The sequence below is a fragment of the Sciurus vulgaris genome, assembly GCF_902686455.1.
Source record: "Sciurus vulgaris genome assembly, chromosome: 1".
In the NCBI taxonomy this organism is placed as follows: domain Eukaryota; kingdom Metazoa; phylum Chordata; class Mammalia; order Rodentia; family Sciuridae; genus Sciurus; species Sciurus vulgaris.
The window spans coordinates 124944424-124963671 of NC_136461.1; the positions used below are offsets into that span (position 1 = coordinate 124944424).

Genomic DNA, 19248 nt, shown 5'->3' on the forward strand with positions numbered 1-19248 from the left:
GGCTCCCAGGCCCAGGAGGTAGGGCCGGGCCCCTGGAAACTTTGCAGAGGAAGGCAGCCCAGCCCAGGCAGTAGATGTAAATTGAGGGGAACCTCTAGGAGGAAACTGACCAGCGAGACCTCCCCACCGGGTGAGTCTTCCCTGCTGGGTGAGGTTTCCCACAAGGACGGTAAAACCAGAGGCTCAGGCCCAAACAGGCCTTGCCTCAGCCCACAGCCTAGGTCCCCTTTGGATGACCATTGGTCAACAAGTGGAGGCACCTCTGCCCACTAGCAGGGAATATACCCCACCTGAAGGCCACCACTCCTAGAGAGGCAGCTTCCTTGTGGAGCACCGCATTATCAACCTCCTCCAAGACTTCAGCCTACTGAAGGCTAAGAGGGGATATATATAGAAACCTTCAGGGTCATTGTAAATCAACAGAGGAAATCTGCAATATCTCAGCGGTCCACTGATATCTGAACAACATGAGAAAACAAGGAAAGAAAATGCTGCAAACAAATCTAGATGTTACATCAATAAAACCCAATGACAGCATGGCAGAAGAAATGACAGAAAAGGAGTTCAGAATGTACATAATTAAAATGATCAGAGAAGCAAACGAGGAGATGAAAGAGCAAATGCAAGCATTGAATGATGAGATGAAAGAGCAAATGCAAGCATTGATTGATCGCACCAGTCGACAGTTAAAAGAGCAAATACAGGAAGCAAAAGATCATTTCAATAAAGAGTTAGAGATATTGAAAAAAAACCAAACAGAAATCCTTGACATGAAGGAAACAATAAACCAAATTAAGAACTCCATAGAAAGCATATCCAATAGGATAGAACACCTGGAAGACAGAACCTCAGACATTGAAGACAAAATATTTAACCTTGAAAACAAAGCTGAACAAACAGAGAAGATGGTAAGAAATCATGAACAGAATCTACAAGAACTATGGGATATCATGAAAAGGCCAAATTTAAGAATTATTGGGATTGAGGAAGGCCTAGAGAAACAAGCCAAAGGAATGAACAACCTATTCAATGAAATAATATCAGAAAATTTCCCAAGTCTGAAGAATGAAATGGAAAATCAAGTTCAAGAGGCTTACAGGACTCCAAATACACAAAATTACAACAGACCCACACCAAGGCACATTATAATGAAAATACCTAACATACAAAATAAAGACAGAATTTTAAAGGCTGTGAGAGAAAAGAACCAAATTACATTCAGGGGGAAACCAATACGCATATCAGCAGATTTTTCAATCCAGACCCTAAAAGCTAGAAGGTCCTGGAACAACATTTTTCAAGCCCTGAAAGAAAATGGATGCCAACCAAGAATCTTATACCCAGCAAAACTTACCTTCAAATTTGACGATGAAATAAAATCCTTCCATGATAAACAAAAGCTAAAAGAATTTACAAAAAGAAAGCCAGCATTACAGAACATTCTCAACAAAATATTCCATGAGGAAGAGATGAAAAACAAAGAAGCAAATCAGCAAAGGGAGGAATTATCCTAAAGGAATTGTCAAATAAAGGAGGAAACAAGTTGTGTCAAACAAATAAATAAACAAAATTTTAAAAATGAACCAAATGACCGGGAAACCAAATCATTTCTCTATAATAACCCTGAACGTTAATGGCCTGAATTCATCAATCAAAAGACATAGACTGGCAGACTGGATTAAAAAGAAAGATCCAACAATATGTTGCCTGCAAGAGACTCACCTCATAGAAAAAGATACCCATAGATTAAAGGTGAAAGGATGGGGAAAAACATACCATGCACATGGACTCAGCAAAAAAGCTGGAGTATCCATCCTCATTTCCGATAATGTGGACTTCAAGCCAAAGTTAGTCAGAAGGGATAAAGAAGGTTATTTCATACTGCTTAAGGGAAGCATAAATCAGCAAGATATAACAATCATAAACATCTATGCCCCAAACAGTGGCTCATCTATGTATGTCAAACAAATCCTTCTCAATTTCAGAAACCAAATAGACCACAACACAATAATACTAGGTGATTTTAACACGCCGCTCTCACCACTGGACAGATCTTCCAGACAAAAATTGAGCAAAGAAACCATAGATCTCAACAACACAATCAATAATTTAGACTTAACGGACATTTATAGAATATTCCATCCAACCAAGAGTGAATACACTTTCTTCTCAGCAGCACATGGATCCTTCTCTAAAATAGACCATATATTATGCCACAAAGCTAATGTTAGCAAATACAAGAAGATAGAGACACTAGCATGTATTCTATCAGATCATAATGGATTGAAGTTAGAAATAAATGAAAGAGTAAAACACAGAAACTATTCCAACATCTGGAGGTTAAACAATATGCTATTATATGATGAATGGATAACAGAAGATATTAAGAAGGAAATTAAAAAATTCTTAGAGGTAAATGAGAACAAAGAAACATCATATCAAAACCTCTGGGACACTATGAAAGCAGTACTTAGAGGGAAATTTATTTCATGGAGCGCATTTAATAAAAGAAGTAAAACTCAACAAATAAACAACCTAACACTACAGCTCAAAGCCTTAGAAAAAGAAGAACAGAACAGCACCAAAAGTAGTAGAAGACAGGAAATTGTTAAACTCAGAGCTGAAATCAATGAAATTGAAACAAAAGAAACAATACAAAAAATTGACAAAATAAATAGTTGGTTCTTCGAAAAAATAAACAAAATTGATAAACCTTTAGCCACACTAACAAAGAGAAGACGAGAGAAAACCCAAATCACTAAAATTCGGAATGAACAAGGAAATATCACTACAGACAGGATGGAAATACAAAACATAATTAGAAGCTATTTTGAAAATCTATACTCCAACAAAATAGAAAATTTCGAAGACATCAACAGGTTTCTAGAGACATATGAATTGCCTAAACTGAATGAGGAGGACATAAACAATTTAAATAGACCAATTTCAAGTACTGAAATAGAAGAAGTCATCAAAAGCCTACCAACAAAGAAAAGTCCGGGACCAGATGGGTTCTCAGCCGAGTTCTACAAAACCTTTAAGGAAGAGCTCATTCCAATACTTCTCAAAGTATTCCATAAAATAGAAGAGGAGGGAACCCTCCCAAACTCATTCTATGAAGCCAATATCACACTGATACCTAAACCAGACAGAGACTCATCAAGGAAAGAAAATTTCAGACCAATATCCTTAATGAACATCGACGCAAAAATTCTCAACAAAATTTTAGCAAATCGCATACAAAAACATATTAAAAAGATAGTGCACCATGATCAAGTGGGTTTCATCCCAGGGATGCAAGGTTGGTTCAACATCAGGAAATCAATAAACGTAATTCACCATATTAATAGACTTAAAGTCAAGAATCACATGATTATTTCAATAGACGCAGAAAAAGCATTTGATAAAATACAGCACCCCTTCATGCTCAAAACACTAGAACAAATAGGGATAGTGGGAACATTCCTTAATATTGTAAAGGCCATTTATGCTAAGCCCATGGCTAATATCATTCTAAATGGTGAAAAGCTGAAAGCATTCCCCCTAAAAACTGGAACAAGGCAGGGATGCCCTCTTTCACCACTTCTATTCAACATCGTTCTTGAGACTCTGGCCAGAGCAATTAGACAAACCAAAGAAATTAAAGGGATACGAATTGGAAAAGAAGAACTCAAACTATCCCTGTTCGCTGATGACATGATTATATATTTAGAGGAACCTGGAAATTCCACCAGAAAACTCTTAGAACTCATAAGTGATTTCAGTAAAGTAGCAGGTTACAAGATCAATGCCCATAAATCCAACGCATTTTTATACATAAGTGATGAATCTTCAGAAAGAGAAATTAGGAAAACTACCCCATTCACAATAGCCTCGAAAAAAATAAAATACTTGGGAATCAATCTCACAAAAGAGGTGAAAGACCTCTACAATGAGAACTATACAACACTAAAGAAAGAAATTAAAGAACACCTTAGAAGATGGAAAGATCTTCCATGTTCTTGGATAGGAAGAATTAATATTGTCAAAATGGCCATACTACCTAAAGTGCTATACAAATTCAATGCAATTCCAATTAAAATCCCAATGATGTACCTTACAGAAATAGAGCAGGCAATTATGAAATTCATCTGGAAGAATAAGAAACCCAGAATAGCTAAAGCAATCCTTAGCAGGAAGAGTGAAACAGGGGGTATTGCAATACCAGATCTTCAACTCTACTACAAAGCAATAGTAACAAAAACGGCATGGTATTGGTACCAAAATAGAAAGGTAGATCAATGGTACAGAATAGAGGACACGGACACAAACCCAAATAAATACAATTTTCTCATACTAGACAAAGGGGCCAAAAATATGCAATGGAGAAAAGATAGCCTCTTCAACAAATGGTGCTGGGAGAATTGGAAATCCATATGCAACAGAATGAAACTAAACCCATATCTCTCACCATGCACGAAACTAAACTCAAAATGGATTAAGGACCTCGGAATCAGACCAGAGACCCTGCAGATTATAGAAGAAAAAGTAGGTCCAAATCTTCATCTTGTTGGTCTAGGACCAGACTTCCTTAACAGGACTCCCATAGCACAAGAAATAAAAGCTAGAATCAACCACTGGGATAGATTCAAACTAAAAAGCTTTCTCTCAGCAAAGGAAACTATCAGCAATGCGAAGAAAGAGCCTACAGAGTGGGAGAATATCTTTGCCAATCATACTTCAGATAGAGCACTAATCTCCAGAATCTATAAAGAACTCAAAAAACTCTACTCCAAGAATTCAAACAGTCCAGTCAACAAATGGGCTAAGGAAATGAATAGACACTTCACAGAAGAAGATCTACAAGCAATCAACAAACATATGGAAAAATGTTCAACATCTCTAGTAATAAGAGAAATGCAAATCAAAACCACCCTAAGGTTCCATCTCACCCCAATTAGAATGGCGATTATCAAGAATACGAGCAACAACAGGTGTTGGCGAGGATGTGGGGAGAAAGGTACACTCATACACTGCTGGTGGGGCTGCAAATTAGTGCAGCCGCTATGGAAAGCAGTGTGGAGATTCCTTAGAAAACTTGGAATGGAACCACCATTTGACCCAGCTATCCCACTCCTTGGCCTATACCCAAAGGACTTAAAATCTGCATACTACAGAAATACAGCCACATCAATGTTCATAGCTGCTCAATTCACAATAGCCAGACTGTGGAACCAACCTAGATGCCCTTCAATTGATGAGTGGATAAAGAAACTGTGGTATATATATACTATGGAATATTACTCAGCCATAAAGAATGATAAAATTATGACATTTGCAGGCAAATGGATGAAATTGGAGAATATCATGCTAAGTGAGATAAGCCAATCTCAAAAAGCCAAAGGACGAATGATATCGCTAATAAGTGGAGGTTGACACATAATGGGGGGGAGGGAAGGGTTAGAGTTAGGGTTAGGGAGGGGGACAAGTATAGAGGAAGGAACTACTGTATAGAGGGTAAAGAGGGGTGGGAGGGGTGGGGGGAAGGGAAAAAAATAACAGAATGAATCAAACAACATTGCTCTATGTAAATTTATGATTACACAAATGGTATGCCTTTACGCCATGTACAAACAGAGAAACAACATGTATCCCATTTGTTTACAATAAAAAAAAAAAAAAAAAAAAGAATTGAGTTTTAAGGAAAAAAAAAAAAAAAAAAAAAAAATTTCTTCATAAATATACACCCACTTTAATCATGCCCCTGGGTTTCAACTCAGGAGAAATATGGTTATGTCCTCATATGTTGAGGTGTTGTAATTTTAATCTATGTTTCTGGTAGTGGTGTATCATGTATGCTTGATTACAAATAAAATTCTGCACATGGATAAAAAAAAAAAAAAAAAAAAAAAAAAGAATACAAGCAATAATAAGTGTTGGTGTGGCTGTGGGGAAAAAGGCACACTCGTACATTGCTGGTGGAGTTGCAAATTGGTGCAGCCACTCTGGAAAGCAGTATGGAGATTCCTCAGAAAACTTGGAATGGACCCACCATTTGACCCAGCTATCCTGCTCCTCAGTTTATACCCAAACGACTTAAAATCAGCATACTACAATATTGCAGCTCAATATCAAATAGCATACTACAATATCAATGTTCATAGCAGCTCAGTTCACAATAGCTAGATCACGGAACCAACCCAAATGCCCTTCGATTGATGAATGGATAAAGAAACTGTGGTGTATATATACAATGAAATATTACTCAGCCATAAAGAAGAATAAAATTATGACATTTGCTGGTAAAAGGATGAAGTTGGAAAATATGCTGAGTGAAATAGGCGAAGCCCAAAAAACCAAAGGCTGAATGTTTTCTCTGAAAGTGTATGACAGTATATAACTAGGGAAGGTGGTAGGGGAAAGAGAAGATTAAAGGAACTTTGGATGGTATAGAGGAAAATGGTGTGGAAGGGGATGGAAGAAGGAATGATAGTAGTCTGAGACAGACAGTATTACCCTATGAATATGTATGATTACCTGAATAGTGTGAATCTATATTGTGTATAGCCATAGAAATGAAAAGTTATACCCCATTTGTGTACAATGAATCAAAATGCAGTCTGTAAAAATAAAAAAGATTTGAGTAAAAAAAATTTGTTGATGTATTTTATAGTGCATAATATGCTCTCTCTTCACATATGTTGTGTGAGCCCCTAGAAAGAACGTCTTTTCACTATCATTAGATAAAGTGTTCTCTAGCGTCAATTAGATCCTGTTGATTAATGATGTGTTGTGGTGGTCTTTATCCTTGCTCCTGTTTTCTTTAGTTGTTCTCTATCAGGTGTTGACAGAGATGTTAAAATCTCCAACTCTAATTATGGATTTGATGATTTTTACTTTCAGTTTTATAGTTTTTGCTTCATGTATTTTGAATCTGTGTTGTTGGTAAATACACATGTAGGATTGCCAAGTGTTCTTGGTGGATTGACCTTTTTATCATTATGTTATACTACTCTGTGTAATGAGTACTTTCTTTGCTCTGAAGCCTAATTTATCTAATATTTGTGTTGCCCCCTCATCTTTTTTTTTTTTCCTGGTACTGGGGATTAGAACCCAGGACCTTGTGCTTGTGAGGCAAGCACTCTGCCAACTGAGCTGTATCCCCAGCCCCCTCATCTTCTGATTAATGTTTATATATCATTTCCCATTCTTTTACTTTGAGCCTCTTTATATTTGAAGTAAGTTGCTTATAGGTAGCATATAAATAAATTGTATTATTTTTTTGTACTGAAGGTTGAACTCAGAGAGAACTTTACCACTGAGCTATATATCCACATTGGTAGTCTGTTTTATTTTTGGTTTTGAGACAAAGTCTTGCTAAGTTTCTGAGTCTGGCCTTGAACTTGGAATAATCCTATCTCAGCCTCCTGAGTAGCTGGGATTCCAGGAATGTGCCACCATGCCACACTTATTTATAATTTTTAAAGTTATTTTAATGATTGCTTTGTAAATTACATTATATATACATAATTTGTCACAGTCTAGTGCCTCCACATTTTGCCAGTTTGAGTGAAGTGTGAAATGATACCTCCCCTTGTATTTTTTATTCATTTTATAAAATGATTGTCTTTAATATTTCCTCTACATACTTTTACAACCACATTAGACAATGCAATAAGTTTTGTTGGAATCATAATTTAGAAAATGTAAGAAGAGTCAGAAAACCTATCCTATTTATTTATACTATTTTACCTTTATTGTCCCATTTGTTTTTCTTCTTTCCCACAGTTCCTGAGGCTGTGTTGTTGGTTGGTTTTGTCTTATTTTGATTTTCTAGTTTTCCCTTTTATTCATATTGAATAATTTGTTATTTTATGTGAACATTCACTGATTATTTTCTCTTTCTCCTCCATTCTGCTGTTGAAGATATCCTTTGGATTATATATTTTTATCATTTTATGTTTTAGTTCTGAAACTTGTTTTTAACAAGTATTATATTTGTTTCTATTTCTTTGCTGGGACTTTATCTTTTCATTTGTCTCAAGTGCATTTTAATTACTCATTGAAACATTTTTATAATGGCTGCTTTAGAACCTTTTTAGATAATTCTATCATGTGTCATTTCAGCAATGGCATCTATTAGCTTTTTCATTCAAGTAGAGATTTTTCTTGATTCTTGGTAAGCAAGTGATTTTTAGGTAGAAACCTGGATATTTGAGGTAATGTGTTATGCGATTCTGGACCTTATTTATCCTTTTTAGGTGGCTTCATCTGCTACTACTGTGTAACAGAAGATAAAGGTTATTACTGTCACTTGACACCTGAGACAAAGAAAGACTCATTCCTGCTGGACAGGAGTATGAATTCCAGCTCCTAGGCCTCTGCTAACACTAATCGGGCTGGTTGCTATCCCTCAGGTGGCTTCCACTGACAACACTGTGAGCGTGGGAGGGTACAGGGTAGTGTCAGTATCACTGGACAGTGGTGGTAGTCCTAACCTTTCTCAAGACTTCCTCTGGCACCATCCCAGAGGTTATTACTGGGGGGTGAAGTCCAGCAAGTATCTGAAAACACCATCCTGACCTAGCTTTTGGAAACCCCTCATTATGAGTATGGAAGTCCAGGCTCCCCACTTGGCCTTTGCTGGCATGCATGGGAACAGGTTATAGTTTTTCTTTTGTGTTTGCCTAGAGTGGAGAAAATATTATGAAAGAGTTTTCTGCCTTGCTAAGCTAGGCCTTTCCTTTGACCCTTAATTAGAGAAAACAGGTTTTGTTGGAGCTTCCCCACACATACACACCCAATTGCTATTTCCAGGTTGCCAGCTTCTTCAACATCAAGTTGGGGACATAAGAGAGTGACCCAAAGAAATTCCAGGGACTTCTTGCTATGTAGTTTCTCAGGTACTGAGGTCTCTAGGTTCTAGCCTTTTAGTGTCTTCTTATGTTTACTTTATACACAGTGTGAGGCAGAATAGGGAAAAATATATCTACTCCTTCCTTCCTTCCAGAATCCAGTCCTAAAGTTTTCTTATTAACAGTTCTTCCCACTTTGAGGAATGGGCATTACATTGAAATGTTTCATTGCTTCAGAGGACTAAGAAGAAACAGAATTGTCTCTGGAGCATTCCCACACTCCTTTTCGACTTCAGTGTAAACAATTTCAATGACTATGATCAGTTTGATAGAAAAAGTAGAAGTTCCTTCAGCATTTAATGTCATGTTCTTTGAGATAGGAGCTTTTGAAATGCCTGAAGACTTTATTTGTAAATAACAATTTGTTTGGCAGTTTTTGAGTTTATTTATGGTCTTTGCTCATTCTGTTTTTCCCTAAGAATCTTGAGGCCTATCCTGAGGGAGCTCAAACCTGAGGACTTAAATATTTGTTCTCCATTCCTGACACAGGGCATTCACTGAAAGTAAAGCCAGATCCATTGATAGTTGCCCTCAAGAATAGAGGAAACACTCTGCTGGCTGACCTAGTCCTCACTCTGTTTTTAGGGATGACTGTTACTTCATCTCTGGCTGTAGCTGTCTATCATTAGGGGCAGCTAGTACTCCATGGACTGGCCTGGTTTTAGTTATCAGTAACTGGTATGTCACTGATCGTTGCATTTCTGATTTAGCAAAATACAAGAATTCAACATTGCAAATAAATGATGAAATTTCTTTCTCTTTTCTAGGCAAAAACTTATTATCCCAAATGGAGGTTGCCCTATTATTCTGAATACTTATTTCTGTCAGAAAGTTTTTGCCAAAGAAGATTCAGAAACAAGTCACAAACTGTACTGTCATGACGTACTCCTTCCAAGAAGAAACATCACTTTGGCCCAGATGTTTAAAATTAAGAATCTATCCAATAATTCACCTGAAAGCCAGGTAAACTCTCATTGGCCCAGAGGTTTTATGCTTGTAATAACATTGATCACTAGATTTGAAAGGACTTAGGATGTTCACTTTTTACCCTCTTCCACACAGATAAAGTTAGAATATATTATTGTTATGCTTGAAGATAGTATAATTCAGGTCGGCACTTAGTTGTAGTTTTTTTTTTTTTTTTAAATCTTTCTAATTATGAATTTTTAACCTTTATTCTAATATATTAAAATTTATGACAGTATTTTCTCTGTTCATATCTTATAATTAAAAATATTGTTTAAGCCCTTATTTATTGATTTAAAAAAATTTTTTTCATAAGCGCCATATCCATTGAGTTCTTTAAGATAGAAAGAGCTGTATAAGCTTGAGATTATATGCTCGAAATTGATTTTGGGAATTTTTTTGGCCCTGAGCCCTGATCCTCTGCCAAGATGAATTTGGGGAACCACTAAAATTCACTGAAAGTGGGCATGATATGTGCCCCAGGGACTCTCTCAGCTCCGGGAGTCAGTGTTGCTCCCAGTGCCCTGGCCTCAAACTCACTGGATTATGGGAATCACCACAGAACAAAATGCTCAGACTGACCAAGTGAGGGAAAAAGAAAGAAAGGTAGACTAACTTTCTCCCTGTTTTGTACCATATAATCAAGCAAAAATCTCCCATTGACTATTGAAACAAGTATCTGGGGTGGTTATGTGAAAAGATCACTTGAATCAATTTAATCCTAACATTTTAAATATGGCTTAAATGGGGTTGGGGTGTAGCTCAGTGGTAGAGCACTTAGCTAGCTAGCATGCATAAGGCCCTGGCTTCTATCTCCAGCACTACAAAAAGAAAAACAATAATAATAAGAAGAATGATAATATATATATACATACACAAAATAAATATATTTTACATATATTTACTCTGATAAATATATATTATAAATAGATACTACAAATTATAAATATATAAAATAAACAAAGTAGATGTATATTACATTAAAATAGGATTTGAAATACATTTTTTATACTTCCATTTTTTTATTAATTTTTTAGTTATATTTAACCTTAGGATTCATTTTGGCATAATCATAAAAGCATAGAATATAATTGCTTTAATTCAGTCCCCAGTAATTTCCTGTCCATTCCCTCCTTTCTTCCCCTGTTCCCTTCTAGCTACTCTACTAATCTCTCTGCTATTTACTCATAGTTTTTTTTAATTACTGCCTTATGTATATACATAAAAGTGAGATTCACTGTGGTGAAAGATCAGATTCATCCTACTTTTCTTCCCTTATTCCATCCCTCCTTCCTCCCCCTTAATTCCTTTCCTCAACTCCACTGATCTTTCTTCTATTTTGTTGGAATTCTTTCTACCTTTCCTTATCTTTTTTTATTCTTCCTTATTTTGGACACATAACAGAGAAAACATTCAATCTTTAACTTTCTGGGTCTGTCTTATTTCTTTTAGCATGATAGACTTATAACAGTGTCAGTGAGGTGCTATGTAGCATATTGGTTAAGAATATGGACTTTGTAACCAGATGCTCTGATTCAAATCCTCCCCCAACCACTTTATGCTAGGTGACCTTGAGTAATCTCAATTTTCCTTATAGAATGGTGATAATGATATTGTCTTCCATATTGGATCATTGTGAAGATAAGCATATTAATATGAAAAGAACAGATCCTGGAAAATAGGAAGCACTTTAGAAGTATCGTTATCTTATGCTAGTTTATATTATCACATAGAGTTTTTTGGAGGATATGTGAGCATGCAAAATTTTTAGCCTTATTAAACACTTAACAAAATAGTTCATTTTTTTCAAACCTTAGTCATTCTCTTATTTTGTATTTTAGTTTGTCGTGTTGAATTTATTACTTCTTTTGAAAAGACAAATTTTTAAAATGACCTTGAGGTGTTCAGTAGCAGAACTATCCATGCTGTGATCACGTTGATAGGAAACACTCAACCATCCACGCTGCTCTTGTCCACCTTCCCCTCCTCAACAGGATGTGGAGGCACATACCATGTTTCTTTTATCTTCATCATTCCTTCCCTGTAGTGCAGATCCATTAGGAAATTGCTTAACAATGTCATTATTTTGTGGGAAGAATGATGTTGTAAACTGAAATAAGTCCCTTTGTATGTCTTGGCCAGGTTGTGTATAGAGACCTGGCTACCACAGGCAAAGACTGGACCAATGGGCCCGAAAAGGCAAAGCAGCACTTCACAGATGAATCCCCCTTTAGCGATTCTCTCCTGGATGTGGTAGAAAGCCAAGGAGCTTCCCCATGGTCAGGAGTGGGAGTCCAAGTCATGGTGCAGAGAGTTTACTCACTACCTGGCAGAGATGGCACTGGAAGCCAGCAGGAGAGTAGCTCAGGGCATGCAGATCCACCTGAGCCAAGGTGAGTAGTTGTGTGGCAAAATGAAAGCATGGGTGGGGAAAGTCAACCAGACAAAGGGTTCAAGAATTGGGGACTCTGCCTGGAGCACTTTCTAGGCTGTATGGGTTATTTTTGTGTATATTTTTCTATTATCAAAATTTGGGACACATGGTATGATAAAGAATTTTATCGGCTTATTTATATATGTAAAAAACTAAAAATCATGGTTGTTATCTTTAATTTTATTTTAAATGACTCATTATTGAAAATAATATAAACATAAGATATATTGATACTGTTCTAGAAAAACTAAGACATATAGCCACAATACCTAAAAATAACATTTAACTATATCGTTTTATAAGTCTTGAAACTTGAGTAAATGATGGCAGTTAGAAAAATCTGTGGCTTTCAGAGATTGCTATATCAAATAGTGAGCACCAACAATGCCTAATAGAACTTTCTGCTATGATGTAAATGTTTTGTTTTGACTGGATTTGCAGGAGCCTCTTACCATATGTCATGCACATGAATTGTGCACATGAAATGTGGCTACTGGCTGGAGGTGATGGTACATGCCCTACAATCCCAATTACTCAGAAGGCTAAAGCAAGAGGGTCACAAGTTTGAGGACAGCCTGGGTAACTTAGCAAGAACCTGACTCAAAATAAAAAATAAAAAGGACTGGGGATGTAGCTCAGTGGTAGTGTGCCTCTGGGTTCAATCCTTAGTACCATAAAAAAAAAAAAGAAAGAAAAAGAAAAGAAATGTAATCTGACTATTGAAAGTAAAGAACTAAATTTAAATTTTTATTTAATTTTAATTAACTCAAAGTACCACCTCTACCACCACCCAACATGGCTTGTGGCTTCTGTGATGGTGGTACAGCTAAATATTACATGATCAAAGACCAAAACCATTATTCAAATTACTTTCCTTAAACTATGGAAGGTATGTCTTCCTCTCTAATCAGATTTAGGCCCTTCCTGGTTTTGTGTTTTTTCCAAATAGCCATAGACATATCATTGACTAAGGAGCTTATTTATGTCAGAGCCTTCTCAAAACTTTTTGAAGCTATCTTTCTGGTGGTGTTAAATTACCCTCGAGACAATAAAATGGATAAAATAGAAATTAAAAGTACATATGCCACTTTATCACATCAGTCATATTTTCTAACTACTCTTAAGACACATTCTAAAGAAACAATATTGAATTATCCTATTCTTTTGGTAACTTCTAATGCTAGTCAAAAGAGCAACAGGAACCAGGCATGGTGGCTCACACTTGTAATCCCAGTGGCTAGGGAGGCAGAGGCAAGAGGATTGCAAGTTCAAACCATCCTCAGAAACTTAACAAGGTCGTCATCAACTTAGTGAGACCCTGTCTCAAAATGAAACATAAAGGACTGGGGCTATAGCTCTATTGTTAAGTGCCCCTGAGTTCAATGCTCAGTACCACCAAAAATAAAGAGCAACAGGAAGTACTTGTATTGATTACGAATCGTCTTCGAGTGGATGGTACTTTATTTGAAAACACTATGATTTCAAAAAGTCCATTTAAGGTCTAGAGTTAAAGAATATTTCTCTTGTAATTATAGGAAAATATTCTTTGTTTGGAATATGAATGTTGTGAAATACATTCAATCAGCTTTAAGGTCTATACAATGGCTTGTAGCTGTAGACCCTTCGACTTAAATTTGTGGTAAATTTAAACAGACTTAGTCAAGACAATTATAGAGAAGATATAGGTTTATGTGTTGTTGTTGTTTCTTTTCTTGACTTTTTTATGACACATATCTAATGATAGACTTTAGAGAAGGGAATAGTAGTCAGCTTGGCTGTGAGGATCCTAGTAAAGCTTTCCTGGCCCAGCAAACAAACCACACGTTTCCAGGACAAGGAGACAGCAGGGCTGAGTCACCAAGAGAAGGCACAATCAAACTTGACAGTGCAGTTGCTTCTTGATAAGTAATCACAAACAACACACATCTTGAAGACTGTTCTTCCAGGTTCCTCAGTTATACTTGTTTTACTTGTTGAACAGAGAAGGTTCAAAGCTAAAGTCTAGCGAATTTCTACCAATGGTTAAAGCATTTTTAATGCCTTGAATTTGTACCTTGGAACACAGGCTGAGACACATCAAATGGAAATATATTTATGGTGGATGGAAAGAAGATCACTCATAAATTTCAAAACAAGAAAACAACATTCACTTATTCTCTGTGTGTGAATGTGAGCCTCATGTATGCTAGGCAAGATCTCTGCCACCAAGCTATATTCCAAGCCCAACAGTTATTTAAATGTAATGAGTATGTATTCTATGCGGTATATTTCTTGTAGCATATGTGATATTGTATAGCATTGCAGTTAATGGACATTATTCCATTTCAAAGATGAGAAAACAGCCTGAGAAGTTTTCACTTGCTGACAGTTATGTACATAGACAAAAAACAAAATGTAATGGAATACAAAGTCCCAAAATGGCAGGCAGGCCATATGGGAGTCAAAAGAAAAGGGAGAAAATTAAGTTAGAACCAGGATATATTTGGATTAGAGTGGTCAGGTGGTCCTGGATCAATAGGAGAAGTAAAAGTGCTTCACCCTAAAAGATTCGATTGGACTGTGTAGGAAAGTGAACTTTTGGTTTGAAGACAGGGCTGCGAAGATGTCTTTTGGGTACAAGGAGGTCTGATCATTAATATTTTCTAGATTCATGTGCAATGATAATGATCAGGCTCTGAAATTTGCAAATCATATTAATATAGAAGGAGAATCGTGCTTTACCCACTACTAATTCTTAATACGTATGTGTGTATGTATACATGTGTGTTTATATGCATATGAACATATTGATTTATCTGCCTTGGAGACCCATTCAGCGATATACTTTGTAATGTTAAAACAGCATTTTTTGAAGAAACTGGTGTTTGTTTTCTGTAACCTTATTTCCATCTTGCTTAAAGTATCTGCAGAACAACTCAAGACCACTCACTGGTTGTTCCTGTCTACTCAGTGGCTAGAGTAGTAGGAGCTGCAGACTAGTCTTCAGTGTCTGGGTGGGCACTCTAGTCTTCAGTAGGGAATTGCTGATAGGCGCAGAGGACACCTATACACCTTCAGACCAGTCTGCAACCTGAGGTTGAGTAGCAGTGAACTCGGGAGCTGGATCAGTCTATTCACCCTGAAATTCCTCCTTAGTCACAGCTTTTTCAGTAGCAGCCTGCTCTTCCTTTTCAATCTCTTCAGGATCTCTATAAAAGTAGAGATCTGGCATGATCTTCCATGATGTTCACAGGAAATGATGTCACACAGGGCAGAGGTACTCTACCACTGAGCTACATCCTTAGCATATTTTTGTTCCCAGACATTCTTCCTAAGTTGCTGTGTCTGCCCTTGAAGTTGTGATCCTCCTGCCTCAGTCTCCTGAGTTGCTGGGATTACAGGCATACACCACCACACCAGGCCCCAGATGTCTTCAATGAGTGAACTAAGACAAGCTTGAGCACTATATGTTTTTCTGTAAAGTGCCAGAAATTGCTATATCAGAAGAAATTAAGGCCTGTGGAAAAGAAAACAACTATTTGTCCTGGTAACTCTTGCCACAGTCATTCCCATTATCCCTTACCCAGACCAGGTCTGCTAGTTCTTGATGGAACTCTGCAGGAGGTTCCATGTACATTTACTCAGCACCTTGATCTTAGGTGTCATCTCAATCTGTTCCTAGCACTCTGGCAGTATTACTTTTCTCAGATTAGTAAGAGCTTGTCTCTTAATGACTATCAGCCCAATTGGTGCCAACTTTGAAATAAAAGGAAATTTATTTAAAGCAAACCAGTACTGTTCATGTTCAGATAGTTTCAGCCAAAAGGCTCATGTCCTCTGGGCTGTAAAAAATGATCAAAAATATACATTGAATTTCAGAAATATAATGGGTAAGAGCCTCCCATTCATTGTTCTTCTGGATAAATGCATTTAACTGAAGTTATTCATGAAAGCATTTCTGTGAGGTTGCCCAAGGTATGTAGGTCAGAATAACCAACACAAATTTAAGTATTATAAACCACTAAAATTAAAAAGCCAGTGTAGAGTATACTCCCTAGCTACCAAATTAGACAATTTGTTTAGAACCCAAACACAGGTTTTTGGGATCCACTGCTTATTGGATGATTATTAAATAAATGCATGACTAATAAAACCATAGGTGGTGGTGATGTAGTCATCGTCATCATCATTGTTTTATTGAGAATGGAACCCAGGGCTTTATGCATAGTAGGAAAGTGTTCTACCACAAAGCTATACCCCTATCCCTAACCAAAGACACTTCTTTTTTTTTTAAACAGAAAGGGAATTCTGGTCTTGGGATGTTCCCAAGAACACTATAAATTAGTATTCTTCTTCTAATTTATAGTGGAAACCGAGGCAAAAAAAAAAAAAAAGAGTAAGTGAATTCCCCAGTGACTCTCTATGTCATAGCAGAGCAGGTTTAGACATACTAACTTGTTCACAACCAAAGGTGATTTCCATTAGACATCACCTTCCATCCTCCCACCCTAAAATGTCCTCTTCACTTCTCCTTGAAATATTTAACTTAGAAACCAGTCTTATCTTGTCTCTCATTGTAGAAATATTTGAAAGAGAGTTAGTCTTTTGCAGGAGCATTTAATTTGCAGAAGTTGCTAAATAGTCAGTATTCAGATAAATGTTGAAGAGGTACCTTCCTGTCTAACATTTTAATAGTCATCTTGCGTTGTAGTTTTATGAAAGTTATTGAGCAGAATTCAGAAAAAAAGCTCATTTTTCACTCTCCTTGTTTTATTCTTACTTTTAATCTTTTGGCCTTTCCTTTATTCTTCTCCTATGTTTCTTCCTTTTTTTCCACTAAAGAAAAGAAATCCACCATGTCCCAGGCCAGTTCTCACAGTACTTAACAAAATCTTGTGTTCATGGAGCATTATCTTGTGGGCAGTTCCTCCCAAAATAATAATAAACAAATATGCTTATAATTACAAGTTGCAGTAAGTACTCTGGTGAGAAAAAAATGGATTCAGTGGCACAGAAACACAATATAATATAGAGGATTTAAAGATGAGAGCAGAGGAAAGCCAAGCATGGTGGTGCATTCCTGAAATACCAGTAACTTGGGAGTCTCAGGCAGGAGAATCATAAGTTGGAGGCCAGCCTGGGCAAGACTGTGTTTCAAAATAAAAAGGGCTGGGGATGTAGCTCAACAATAAAGTACCTTTGGGTTCTATCTCCAGTACCACCAACAAAAATAAAAGGCAGAGGAAAGAACATTACATGCAGAAGAGAGACTACTTGTAAAAGTTGTCCTATAGGAGGGAAGAGCCAGGGTGTCCAGGACACCCACTTATGCCAGCAGGAAAGCCCAGACACAGTCCAGCCACAGCCTCAGAGTCCAAAAGCAGGAGCTGCATCATTTATTGTGACTTCCCACTGATCCAGTAGTAAGGTTTTTCTGTTTGAAAAATAACTTCAGTTGCCAGTTGGAAATGGAAGAAAATCAAGTGGAGCAGGTTTCTGTTGGAAGCAGAGATCTAGGAAGCAGCCACTGAAGCAGTTCAAGTGCAGGTTGACTTGTCAGGGCCCTGAATTTCAGATGGCCCCACTGGAGTTGGAGCAAAGGTTCATGTTCTAGATGTGTGAGGTTACCTGGTAATGGTCTGGGTTATGTGTAGGGAGTTATGTAGAAGGAAATATAAGAATGATCCTCATCTTTAGTTCCTTGGAGGAATGGTGGGATGTTTACTGAGATGAGAAATACTGGAGTGAGAATAGGTTTAGGGGAAAAATTGAGAATTCACTTTGGGGCGTGTATAGTTTAAGAATCCTATAAGAGCAAGAAGAAACCAAGAAGAAATGTCAAGTGGGAAAGTTGAATGTATGAATCTTATATTCAGAGGATTTTAGATTGGAGATAAATGTTTGGGGGTTCTTAGGCTATAACTGGTCAGTATATATATTTGTATGGATATTGATTTATTTGCTGGTTTTCACAGATTCTATTTATTCATGGTGCCAAGTTCCAGTGGCACTAGTGGGCATGCAGTGGAAGGCAGAGCACCCCTTTGACCAACATCCAACCCTTACCATCCCAGGCCATATCTCCCACCCCTGCTGCCTGCACATCCTTCCACAGGTATTCTGTCATTACTAGTGTCCAAAGTCAGGGCAATGGAGAAAGATCACTTTAGAGAAATAACAGATGAAGAAAAGAAGAAATGCTAACTTTAAGCTCTAAGAGCCTCTCATGTCAGAGAATGGATAGAAAAGGGTCCAGTGACAAAAACTAAGGATGCAGGACTGCTGATGCAAGAAGAACGTCCACAGGCCCATGGAGTGCTCAGGATGGGCATTCAATGTATGGAAGCACACAGCTACAGTGCTACAAAAAAGCCTAATAAAGTGAATGTTAACAACCTGACATGCCCTTGGTGAGGAATTCCTGAGCAACTTTATGAACAGGAGGTGAAGGGGATAATGAGGGCAGAAACCAGCTCAACACAGAGGTAAGAAAAAGGCTTTGACAGTGAATGTTTTGTTGATGCATAAGGGGATCCAGATTTAAGTATAACACAGAACCACAATGAGGGCATTTTGTCTCACTTCCAAATGGTACGTGTAGGTACCATTTTTCTTTAAAAATGCATTAACCTTGGCACAGTGGTACACACCTTTTAGCTTGAGAGACTGAGGCAGGAGAATCACAAGTTCAAGGCTAACCTAGGCCGTTTAGCAAGACCCTGTCTCATAATGAAAAATAAAAAGTACTGGGGGTATGGAGAACACTCCTGTTCAATATCTGGTATCATTTTATTTAAAAAAAAGCACTGAGACAGAGGCAGGTTATTTAATGTAAAAACAGAAGTTCTGGAATTAGACTGGTCTGAGTATAGTGCTGACTTACTTAGCAGGGAAACTTGGAACAAAGTATGTTTCTTTCTTTGCAACACTAGAATTATAATGCTTATCACTGGGGTTATATATGTAAAGTGTTTA

The 19248-nt window shown here is 37.2% G+C and overlaps 1 protein-coding gene across 1 annotated transcript in view; it reads left to right on the forward strand.

The window, feature by feature from the left end:
• The window catches only part of SPIDR (scaffold protein involved in DNA repair), a 461819-nt gene that overhangs the window by 306951 nt on the left and 135620 nt on the right, over nt 1-19248 (forward strand). The window contains 2 exon segments of the mRNA XM_079136512.1: nt 9662-9857; nt 12003-12253. Coding sequence (XP_078992638.1) covers nt 9662-9857; nt 12003-12253 — 447 coding nt within the window.